This window comes from Polyodon spathula, chromosome 5 (assembly GCF_017654505.1).
Source record: "Polyodon spathula isolate WHYD16114869_AA chromosome 5, ASM1765450v1, whole genome shotgun sequence".
In the NCBI taxonomy this organism is placed as follows: domain Eukaryota; kingdom Metazoa; phylum Chordata; class Actinopteri; order Acipenseriformes; family Polyodontidae; genus Polyodon; species Polyodon spathula.
In genome coordinates, this window is record NC_054538.1 from 77740671 (window position 1) to 77753499 (window position 12829).

The 12829-nt window shown below is 40.7% G+C and overlaps 1 protein-coding gene across 2 annotated transcripts in view; it reads right to left on the minus strand.

The window, feature by feature from the left end:
• Nucleotides 1-296: 296 nt before the first annotated feature.
• Nucleotides 297-12829, minus strand: part of LOC121316347 (calmodulin-lysine N-methyltransferase-like) — a 157388-nt gene continuing 144855 nt past the window's right edge. For both annotated transcript variants that reach the window (XM_041251414.1, XM_041251412.1), the window contains one exon: nt 297-1320. In XM_041251414.1, the coding sequence (XP_041107348.1) occupies nt 1213-1320 (108 nt within the window). In that variant the 3' untranslated portion in view covers nt 297-1212. The remainder of the gene's footprint in view (nt 1321-12829) is intronic.

Sequence of the window (12829 nt, forward strand, 5' to 3'; positions counted from 1 at the left end):
TAAAACATAAAACTGCTACTGTGCTGCATTGAAAAAAAAAAAAATTAATCAAGCATTACTGTATATCCCGGCAGCTCTTCCATTCCGAGTGCAGGCTATCATTCCATGCCAGCACAGTAGTGTGAACACGGTCCTAGTTTGAGGCAACTCTGCTGTATCAAACCCCGAGTCTCCTGAAACCAAGTTCCAAACCATAAAGTGGCTCTGTGTTCCCTCGGCTTTATCTTCACAGTATGGTTCCTTCTTTCCAAACACAAATTATGTAACACACAAAGTAGTAAAGCAACACATCTTCAGAAAGTTCAAGAAGTTCTTTAATGCAGTTAGAGAGTGTGTAAAAACCATATACAATTGTGTAAAATAATTCTCATTATTATTATCCTTTACATTTTTTTTTAACTATGGCTGCATAGTGAAAAGCACAGGTTTATAAAGATCTCTTAAAGGAACAAGGTAAACCGCCCAGCACAAGCAAGGCAATGATTGTTCTACAAGTCAAAGATTTGATGTTAGGGTTGAACCTTTGAGAAACAGTGCTTGAACTTAGAAGAGACTAATCTTTGAACCTGAAACAGAAAATCAAAGACAACTGTCAAATCTCAAACTGCAATTTTCTTTGATTTCTTTTAAAATACGTCGGGTGTATGCTTAAATATAGCTAATTTTATCAATTGCTGCTATTGAACCTTCTTTTGTGGGTGTTGTTTAATTTCGTTTTTCTATAAAACAAATATTTTGCACCTTGCACATTTAAATTCCACTGACTGAATGAATATTTTCAGTATCACACCCCTAAAAGAGCTGGATATCCAAAACAAAATTCAGAAAATGTCATACTTGATTTGACCATGATTTTGATTCTAAAGCTGAGGGAACATGAAGCCCCTTTTTCAGGAACAGCATCTCGAAGCCTGGTTCCAGGAGACCAGGAGACCTAGTATGAGGCAACTTTGCTGTATCAAACCCCAAGTCTCCCCTAGTGTCCTGAAAACCAGCTCCAAGCCTCATGGCTTCATGTTTCCTCAGCTTAAGAAGCCTCTGCCGTGGGGTTTACGTGCAACAACCATTTCTCCAGCAAAAAAATAAAAAACAATCTTGACTGAAATATACGTCCCATAGGTATGTTTACAGTGTTGGCGGGCTTGCTAGAGGCATATTGGCAGGTCAGGACACAGAGGTATACTGTTGTCATCACAATGTAAACGGCTGGATTCAGGTCTGCTTGTGGGGAGGGTCTGGCGCGGGAGTCCCTTTGGTCAGTATCAGCAGCACTGGGTAGTGGATATTCTCATCATAGATCTCCTTCTTCTCCCTCTTCATCTGAAATGCAACCATGGAAACTTTTTAGATTCACAAAAGCTTGTTACTCCAAATTGTCACTCCAAATTGTTACTGGCACTATACTTTTTGTTTTGTTTTTAACTAAATTAAATTCCAACAATAAACAACTTAAGACCACTGCACATCGGACCTTTTGTTTTTTCTTATGGATATTCATTTAACAAACATGTGCATTTCCTGTTTTATTTTGCACACTAAGGGGTGGATGTACTAAAGTGTTGTGTCTATCACAATCGTTCCAAACCACATGCAATCCAGTCACAAGCGTAGTGTGAAATGTACTCAACAAATGCAATGCTGTTAGCATCATTTTAACGAATGCTTTGCAGCTGCAGTTCTTATTTGTGCTTTAAATGAACAAGTAATTCTGGGCGTTCCTGCAGAAATTTGCAAAAACAGGGTGGAGATAGTGCACATGAGGGATGAAAAATATTGTAATTAGGTGCACTAGAGCTGTGGGCAATTGCAACACTTACAATTGCATCAATTTGTTTAGAACTTTTGAAAGCGTGTTTTAAACAGTCTCAATGGTTGCTGGCATTTCCCAGTCCGCTTTTTTTCTCATGTGTTGCCAGCTGTGCTCAATGTATTTTTGAGATGAACACCCAAATACCTTGTTTTCACTAAAGTCAGGGTGTACTTACAAGCCTTGAAAACACATTTCTATGACATTTCTGGTTTTCCCAGCGTGTTGAGAGCAATAGACTGCACACATGTGCCACTAACCCCTCCAGCTCATTCTCAGCATCTGTATAGGACCATGATCTATTGTGTGTTAATTGTCTAGGCTACTAAGTAGACCAAGTTAAAAATCATAATAATTAAAATAAAATAAATACTCTTTTATTCACAATGTACAGCAATGTGTACGGTGCAGCAGCATGATTTTTTTTTTGTTACCAGTAGGCTAAAGTACAAAGAAAGTGTGCTGGGTATTCATTTGATTTTACTGCTGTACTGTACACTGTAGAAGCCTACTGTACAGATAATGTAATGCATAGCCTACCCAAAACACATTAGTGTTATTTCAGCGCAGAGATTTATATTTAAAATACATTGAGAACTGTAGATGTATAGGTGTGCAATTTTATTGTATTGTTTTTAAACCCAATACCTCCTTATGTTGGACAAACATGTCAGGTTTAGCGAGGGGCTACTGCATGATTATGAAAAGCTTTTTGGGGGTGAAGGTTAGGGACCCACTATAGAATAGACTATCAATAGAAGAATATATATATATATATATATATATATATATATATATATATATATATATATATATATATATATATATATAGTAAGATAGCAGGGAGGGGGTTAAAATTCCTCCCTGCTAAAACCATGTGAAAATGCACTGTGGGTGAATTGGGCTAAGGGTTTGAATTGTTTGAATTGTTTAATGATTTAGTTAATCCCCTGCACCTGGTGGTAATTATAAATTAGAGCCAGGTGCAGGGTATTTAAGAGAGGCAGCCAGATTGATTTGGCTGCTAAGTGAAGAGCCTGACTGCGTGTGTGTCCAGTCGTATTGAATAGAGTGCTGAGTGAAGTCCGTGTGAGTTTGTGTTTGCTGTTTGTGTCAGGTAAACGGCTTAGCCATCCTGAGTGCTTAGTTAGGTTCCCGTTAATGTTAGTTAGAGCTCCAAGAGCGAGCTAGGTGTTTGTTTCTGTTTTGTTTGTTTTCATTTTGTGTTTATTAAAAAGTGAGCGTCAGCGCTTTAAAAATCCATTTCCGTGTCCTGGGTCTGCTTTTAAAGGGGCAACGAACCAACTGTTAAAGTGGCGCAATCGTTCACAATATATATATATATATATATATATATATATACACACACACACATTGCCTATAGGAAGACACACCCCTTTCAAAATGATCACCTTTTGTTGCCTTATAGCCTGAAATTAAAATGCATTCAAATATTTTTTTTCATTTATCTACACATCCTACCCCACAACTTCAAAGTGAAAAAAATATTCTAGAAATTTGTAGAAAATTAATTAAATAAAAACTGAAATAGCTTGATTGGATAAGTGTCCACCTCCCTTGTAATAGCAATCCTAAATGAGCTCAGGTGTAACCAATTGCCTTCAAAATCACACACCAAGTTAAGTGGCCTCCACCTGTTTTAAATTGTAGTGATTCACATGATTTCAGGATAAATTCAGCAGTTCTCAACCATGAGCACCAAGGTGCTTTCAAAAGAACTCCGGGACAAAGTTGTTGAAAGGCACAGATCAGGGGATGGGTATAAAAAAATATCAAAGGCCTTGAATATCCCTTGAAACACGGTCAAGACGATTACACAGTGTAACATTTTTTTTTTTTTTTTTTTTTTTTGTTCCTGGGTAGTAAGTGTTATTTCCTAATTGGTTATGCCTCAAAAGTATAGAAAATGGCTATTATTCCCCACAAACTTTGCTTTTGTGACCAGGACAGTGATATTTCAAAATATCACTATTTCCAATGGGAAAACGGGCAAATGTGTGTCTTTTCGTTCACATAAGTCAGAAAAAAACAACATATGAATCCAAATTAACATGTATTTATATTAAAGTAATACAAAAATGACTACAAAAGATTTAGAAGTGAGTAGTTTTTCGAGGTTTACGATTATACTGTAAATACAGTATTTGTGGCATGACTTGAAGATTGCTGTCCATCAACGCTCACCAAGGAACTTGACAGAGCTTGAACAGTGTTGTAAAGAAAAATGGTCAAATATTGCCAAATGTAGGTGTGCGAAGTTGGTAGAGACCTATCCCAATAGACTCACATCTGTAATTGCTGCCAAAGGTGCTTCCACCAAGTATTAACTCAGAGGGAGTGGAGACTTATCCAATTATGATCTTTCAGAATGCATTGTACAGATGATGTTTACATCTAACAAATACAATGTTATTTTGATTCTTGCACCCTTGCATGTATAGATGTTATCCTTCAGGCAGCTTCTTCTGAAACAAACCACAACTGAACTGACGATATTTTATCTTAAAAAATGTCTCACAAGAGATCTCGTTAAGATGACGCAAATAATATTTAAATTAGTATATTGCAGCTCTCTTCATTAGCATGTTTTTTCTTAGTACATACGACAAAATGTGCACTTTGCAAATTGTCATAACCAAAACGCAAACTGTGGTATGTTTGCCTTGTGACTGGTCCATCTCAGTACATCTACATCCAAGTCTGTTAATTAAGATGTATGCAGGTGAGTTTGTTGAATCAAAATCTTTTGAAATCCAGTCTATTTATATAACAGCAGTTATTTAAAGCAGTCATCTCTGAAATGCATCCGATGTGCTTCATGGAAGGTTGAATGACAGAATAGATCTTTACAGCAAAATTAATTGTGTTTATGTTTATTTCTCGTTTGGTAACTCTATTGTGTGTGTATTTACTTTACTGAAGAAGAAAAAAAATGTGCCAATGATGATTTGGAGCAAAAAGCTTTGATAATCTACTCTTCAGTGTCAGTCAATAATAATAAATAATAATAATAATAATAATAATAATAATAATAATAAACCTGTAGGAACAAATACACAATTCGCAATTAAATTAATTTAAACATGTCAAACCAATTTTAATATCATAAATCTAATCAAAATGACTTCTTCATGAAAAAGAAAAGTGCGTGATCGAAATCTCTTTCAACAAATGTTGGTTATACTTTATAATGTGTCAGTAATTCAATTACAATTATTAATGATCTCACACAAACATCATATTGAAGGTCCTGGAGTTCAAGGACCACCACAGTGTGCTGAGGGGTTTTCTGATTGAAGGTCTGTTAGAGTACTCTGGGTGTCCTGGTATTCAGGGAGCACCACAGTGTGCTGAGGGGTTTCCTGATTGAAGGTCCGTTAGGTACTCAGGGTGTCCTGGTGTTCAGGGAGCACCACACTGTGCTGAGGGGTTTCCTGATTGAAGGTCCGTTAGAGACTCAGGGTGTCCTGGTGTTCAGGGAGCACCACAGTGTGCTGTGCTGAGGGGTTTCCTGTTCAGGGAGCACCACACTGTGAAGGTGACTGAAGGTTCGTTAGAGACTCAGGGTGTCCTGGTGTTCAGGGAGCACCACAGTGTGCTGAGGGGTTTCCTGATTGAAGGTCTGTTAGGTACTCAGGGTGTCCTGGTGTTCAGGGAGCACCACAGTGTGCTGAGGGGTTTCCTGATTGAAGGTCTGTTAGGTACTCAGGGTGTTCTGGTGTTCAGGGAGCACCACAGTGTGCTGAGGGGTTTCCTGATTGAAGGTCTGTTAGGTACTTAGGGTGTCCTGGTGTTCTGGGAGCACCACAGTGTGCTGAGGGGTTTCCTCATTGAAGGTCCGTTAGGTACTCAGGGTGTCCTGGTGTTCAGGGAGAACCACATTGTGCTGAGGGGTTTTCTGATTGAAGGTCCGTTAGGTACTCAGGGTGTCCTGGTGTTCAGGGAGCACCACACTGTGCTGAGGGGTTTCCTGATTGAAGGTCTGTTAGGTACTCAGGGTGTCCTGGTGTTCAGGGAACAACACACTGTGCTGAGGGGTTTCCTGATTGAAGGTCCGGGGTTGAGTTTTTAATTTTTTGTTATAAAGTCAAGTGAAATCAAGATAGAATTGGTTGTAAAAAGCTAGCCTAGTCAGGTTATTGCTGTACAGTATAATGTAGCTCTCCGGGAAATATAATGGCACTGTTCCTCACTATTTCACCAGCTACCTGCTTTTATTTCTAGGCTTGTTGCAGCAGCAGGTGATTACCAAGCTGGCAGACTCTTTGGTTTGTACTCTCACCTGAAGCACAGTCAGCAGCACCAGCGTGACACATACCAGCATACCAACTCAAACTTGGTGTATTATTATCTGATTATAATGGTGGTTTAACTTAGCGAACATTGCGACTGCACTATTATAAGGAGAAAGCCTCCAATGAAAGGGAAATCAAATGTGAATGTTCTCATCCTTGCTATCTAACTCAACAACCCCTCTAGGCATTATTCCATTATTCCCACCCATGACCTCCTAAACCAGAGGGAAGAGATGTTACCAAAGCACAAAGCCACCAGCATCTAGGTACCCGATTCTAGACAGACACCCCATTTATATAATATCCGGATACCCGATTCTAAACAGACACCCCCTTTATATTATAATTCAAACCATTGTTTAATAAAGGAATGGAAAAATTCAAAGCAAGCAAGAGGTGAAAAGTTTAGCAGGCAAAGCTGTTCCTCCTGATCAGTAACTGTTAATCAGCTTCACGGGAGGCTGACTAAATCTGTATTATTTTTACTTGCGGTGCTGCCAAGATTCAAGTCCCTTCCCCCAAAAGATAAAATCCACACTACAAGAAGGGAAGCAGGGTAAAGAGCTCCCTGTTTAATTCAGCCAGGCAGCTGCACTGGATGATCCACACAAGGGGTTAATGTGCGGGGCGAAATTAAAATTCATGAATCTCTTCACAACCATTTGTGTAACAAGATTAAGATGGGCCGACAGAAAATAGCTGCATTATCAGGTTTCTTCCAGTTCTCCAGCTGGTTCCGCTCTGTTCCAAAACAGTAGGGATAAGAGGATAACATGCAGCCTTGAGGAAGAATAAGAAAGCTGCCTTTCTCTGTTTGTAGAGAAGGGCTCATCCCGGAGTAGGGCCAGTGTCAGGGGGGGTGCAAGGGATGCAACTGCACCCGGGCCCAGCCCTGAGTCAATTTCAGCTTTTTCTGAGCCCATTTTAAATGTAACAGATATAGTGGCACCGTCTAATCTACTGAGATGAGAAAAAATTGTAGCAAGGTAATAGTGGCGGACTGTCAATCAATCAGTCAGTCAATCAGGGGACCACAAGGCCTGGACGAACGAACAGTGGGCGGGGAGCCACAATACATGTCAAAGCCGCAGACCTGTTCCAGTGGAGCGTAGACAAAAAGGAATATTTAATGTGCAAGAAAAATGCTTCCTAATTGTACCAGACACAGATTCCCTGAATGGGTAGATATACATTTTTTGCACAACTTATTTTAAACGTACCTACTACATCTTTTTTGTGTGTGTGCATGTGACTCATTGTTAAAATAGAGTTATCTGTTGATGTGTAACAATATTACAAACCTTTTATATTTGCTAGAGCATCTATAGAAATCACACTTTCCAAAATAAATCAATTTAAATCAATGAGTTTTTGTTCATACACACATTCAAGAATACTATGTTGACATCTTTACTTGATTGCACAACACAAAGCGACCTTACACAGTTCTTCTTTATGTGTCAGTTTTATCTTAATCTAAATAGTGCTGCTGGTGGTACACATATCTAATGATGATGGGTTAAATATGGAGATAATTAATCTCATAGCAGGATATAAAGCCTATAAACAGATATACATTAATAAACATCTGTGTCTATGTCTATTTGTATTTTTTGTAGACACAGAAATTTCCTGATAAAAAAAAAGTGTAAAAAAAATATATATATATATATATATATATATATATATATATATATATATATATATATATATATATATATATATATATATATATATCCTTTCGTCACTGTGTGTATAATTGAACCATGTTAAGTTTCCTATCTATGTATCTATTTTATAATGGATATATGTTTTGATGAGCACCAATACTGATGTTTTGATATGATATTAATAATAACTGCGATATCGTGGGATTAAAAAAAAAAAATCAGGAGCTCCAGAGCGGTGCATCCAGTAAAGGCGCTCCGAGTGGGGTGCAGGATGCGCCCTATAGCCTGGACGTCGCCGGTTTGAGTCCAGGCTATTCCATTGCCGACTGTGGATGCCTGCGGGCTTGCCTGCGGGCTTGCCTGTAAGGTGCCCAGGGCTGCGTTGTCCTCCGACGCTGTAGCTCTGAGGTGGCTGCACAGTGAGTCTGCAGTGTGAAAAGAAGCGGTCAGCTGACGGCACACGCTTCGGAGGACAGCATGGGTTCTTCTTCGCCGCTCCCGAGTCAGCGCAGGGGTGGTAGTGGTGAGCTGAGCCTAAATAATAATTGGATATTCTAAATTGGTAGAAAAAAAATAATAATAATTTGCATCTACTAAATTAAATTCACGTGTGCTCGCAGAGACACTTTTTATTGCTAATACAGCTAAAAATAAAAACGCAGTATAGTCAAGTTTAATTTATATTGAGATACAACAAACCCTATACATACCAATCATTGTCAGTCTTGTAGGCAAACACCACACATTAAAATATTATTTAACCATTTTATTCCATTGATTGGAGTTTAGGTACCAAAAGCTATTTGCATGTGTCAGTGTTTCATTGCATTTGTCCATGTGGTTACTTACACTATTGTTAATGTATCTATCACCGTGGATAAAACTTGAACTTTTGGTATTATAACCGAGATGTACTTTTAATAGACCAAAACACACCTCAAAACAATGCTAAATTTGGCATGACACTGTACTTAATACTTTTAGAGGTGTTGTGAGTTAGCATTCATCCGCAGAGCAGATTCCATTACGTCTGGACTGGCTAGAAAATGAACACTGAAGACTGTGCGTAGTGTAGAAATATTACGGTTTAGAGGTGGCTGACGGTGGGATAGTAAAACAATACAACAAAACCTTGTTTTTTTCCATTGGCTACCATGAAGCAAAGCACTAGTAAGTCAAAGAAAGTATACAGTATGTATATATGTTTTGACATTACAATTGTGTTATTGTATTTTTCTGTGTTGCGGAAGACCAATATTACTATCGATATTGCATCGATATTTTCACATCGTTGCCCACCACTAGTTTTTTTCATAGAGTTCCCACAAACTGTTTTAAAACAACATGAAAGATCTACAGACAAAACAAAAACCCCATAAGAACTGAAGCCCCAAAGTCCACATTGGGAATGTCATACATAGCAATATGCACGTACAGTACAGTGCATAGGTATTCTTCTAGGTACTGTTGGATATGCAATAATTGATCCATCAATTAACAAGCACACTCTATGCAGACTGTTTATCTGAATGAATGGCCTCCAACTTTTGAGAACAGTTCAGATGTCTATCCTCTTGCTCAAATACTTGCTCTTCTTCCCTTGGTGTTGCACAGTGATGCACCCCCGAGGCTGTTTCCTCCTCATTCTGACCAGCCCGCCACGCTGTTGTAATCCTAGACCCCAGCAACCCAAGCAGGCTCTGTACTCGGGTTTCTGTTACTCACAATTCTGAAAATAACATTATCTTACAGAACAGTGGGGCACTGTAGGTGGTCCACCCAAACAAAACAGCGGCTAACCCCACAGGTGCATCGCCTAGAAAGAGTGAGGTAAACAACAGCAGCAAATCTTTACTGCGCCACGTTCTGAAAGGTCCTGTAAGGTTTCTGAGCAAAGAGGGGCTGGTATTGTATTATATTTTGCCTTTATAAAGTGCCTTCACCTTTCAGTATGTGAAGGGATTCATACATATATTGCACTATATTTCATTTAAATAAAATGTCCTATTATTCTGCTCCTTTGAAATTGCTTTGTAAAAACAAACATATCTTATTTTTAAATTACACACTTACTTTTGTACTTACTATTACTATGTTTCTTCTTTGTCACTTAAACCCAGAATCTCAAATTCTCTTCAATGGGTCAGGAGAAAAAGCTGGCCACGGTAAGACTGTTTTCTTGAAGTAGTGCAATTGTAATCTTAGCACCTGTGTGGTCTTGTATTGTCCTGCTGGAAAATTGACACTTCCGGATTGGTTTGCAGGAATGGAAAAACTGACGCCTCAAGGACTTCATCAGTGTAACACTGAGCAGTAAGGTTGCCATCAATCTGCACCAAAGGCATTCCTGTGTTAAAGGAGATTCTCCCCACATCATCACACAACCATCGCCCCACTGCACCACCGGTTGACTTGAACAACGCAACAGTCACCATACCGCTCCACACACATTGTTTTCCATCAGGTCTGTCAAGGGCTAAACAGCATTTATCGTTGAGTAAAACACTCCTCCACTCACTCTGCCTCCACCTCAGATGTTCTCTGGCCCACAGAACACGACAATTTCGTCTCTCAGCTGTCAACGTGCTACCCTTGAACTGACTTCGAGTTACAGTCATTCTGCTGATGCGCGGGTAATTTCTTCCTGGAACTTCTCAAGCTGTAGCCACGGCAGTCTGAAAATGATTACACAGATGGATCAGTTGGATGTGACAGTCCTGGGTCGCTGTGGCGACCCTCTGCCTTCCAGGACATGGCCTGCCCATCACAGAGCCAGTTTACTGGTTTCTCTGAACTAGTCTGCTGATTGTTGAAGCAGAACATCTCATTCTCTGGGCAACTTCTCTCACAGACAGGCCTTCAATCATGGCGATAGCAATCAGCTGATCTGATGGCGTGGTCGTCTCTTTCACTGTTCTTGCATTAATTACAATCATATCTTTTTGAATGACTATTTATACACATTCTTAATCAACTCATTTTAGCAATTTTAACTCAACTCAAATACCAAACACTGAACACCTGGCGTTTTTATGAAATCACATGACTTGAGCTCAGTATTTTGTTCTCCCAAGGAACAGTACTACTCAGACAATCAACAAACCTATCTGCTCACTATGTAAATGTAAATAACATTATGTATGTGCTTAATGAACTAATGATGTAAAATTTAGACCGTTGCATTTTCATTGTACATTAGTATGAGTATATATATATATATATATTTTACTGCAAAAATGTCACCAGACTTCCATACTGACTCAGGCACCACATGTCTGTCATTCCTTGCTTTCTGTTTTCAAAGTGTTGGAAATTCCTGTTGTGAGCACATTGCATATGCAACAAATAGTGAAAGCAGACCAACGTTCAAATCCAAATGTAAATACAAATTTTTTTTTCTTCGTAAGTGTAATTGAATTCAAGGGGCTACCCAGCGGTCCGTTGTCCTGAGTGACATGCCACACTCGGAGCAGGGCAGTGCCAGTGGCGCTCAAGACATCTTTCAATACAGGGGTCAATTACTCGCAGGTCAAGGGACAATGACAGCTTCAGACCCGCTTCTCCTGATCACTACCATATATATATAGACTCATCACACTGTCACATAGGTTTCACATCAGACGGCTTGACAACATGCTTGTGATAACATGCTTTTTCTTAAGGCATGCCATACAATAGCCCATCAAGTTGTGCTTTGCCTTCTTCTTGTGCTTGACCCTGACAAGATAAATACTATACCACTGGGAACAATTTAAACATCCTAAATGACATGCCTTGTACAAACTCAGCACTCTCACCGAGTTCACAGTGCCCACTATTCACCCGACAAGCCCAGCACTCTCACCGAGTTCACAGTGCCCACTATTCACCCGACAAGCCCAGCACTCTCACCGAGTTCACAGTGCCCACTATTCACCCAACAAGCCCAGCACTCTCACCGAGTTCACAGTGCCCACTATTCACCTGACAAGCCCAGCACTCTCACCGAGTTCACAGTGCCCACTATTCACCTGACAAGCCCAGCACTCTCACCGAGTTCACAGTGCCCACTATTCACCCGACAAGCCCAGCACTCTCACCGAGTTCACAGTGCCCACTATTCACCTGACAAGCCCAGCACTCTCACCGAGTTCACAGTGCCCACTAGTTCACAGTGCCCACTATTCCTGACAAGCCCAGCACTCTCACCGAGTTCACAGTGCCCACTATTCACCTGACAAGCCCAGCACTCTCACCGAGTTCACAGTGCCCACTATTCACTGACAAGCCCAGCACTCTCACCGAGTTCACAGTGCCCACTATTCACCTTACAAGCCCAGCACTCTCACCGAGTTCACAGTGCCCACTATTCACCTGACAAGCCCAGCACTCTCACCGAGTTCACAGTGCCCACTATTCAGTGCCCACTATTCCTGACAAGCCCAGCACTCTCACCGAGTTCACAGTGCCCACTATTCACCCTACAAGCCCAGCACTCTCACCGAGTTCACAGTGCCCACTATTCACCTGACAAGCCCAGCACTCTCACTGAGTTCACAGTGCCCACTATTCACCTGACAAGCCCAGCACTCTCACCGAGTTCACAGTGCCCACTATTCACCCTACAAGCCCAGCACTCTCACCGAGTTCACAGTGCCCACTATTCACCTGACAAGCCCAGCACTCTCACTGAGTTCACAGTGCCCACTATTCACCAGACAAGCCCAGCACTCTCACCGAGTTCACAGTGCCCACTATTCACCTGACAAGCCCAGCACTCTCACCGAGTTCACAGTGCCCACTATTCACCCTACAAGCCCAGCACTCTCACCGAGTTCACAGTGCCCACTATTCACCTGACAAGCCCAGCACTCTCACCGAGTTCACAGTGCCCACTATTCACCTGACAAGCCCAGCACTCTCACCGAGTTCACAGTGCCCACTATTCACCTGACAAGCCCAGCACTCTCACCGAGTTCACAGTGCCCACTATTCACCCTACAAGCCCAGCACTCTCACCGAGTTCACAGTGCCCACTATTCACCTGACAAGCCCAG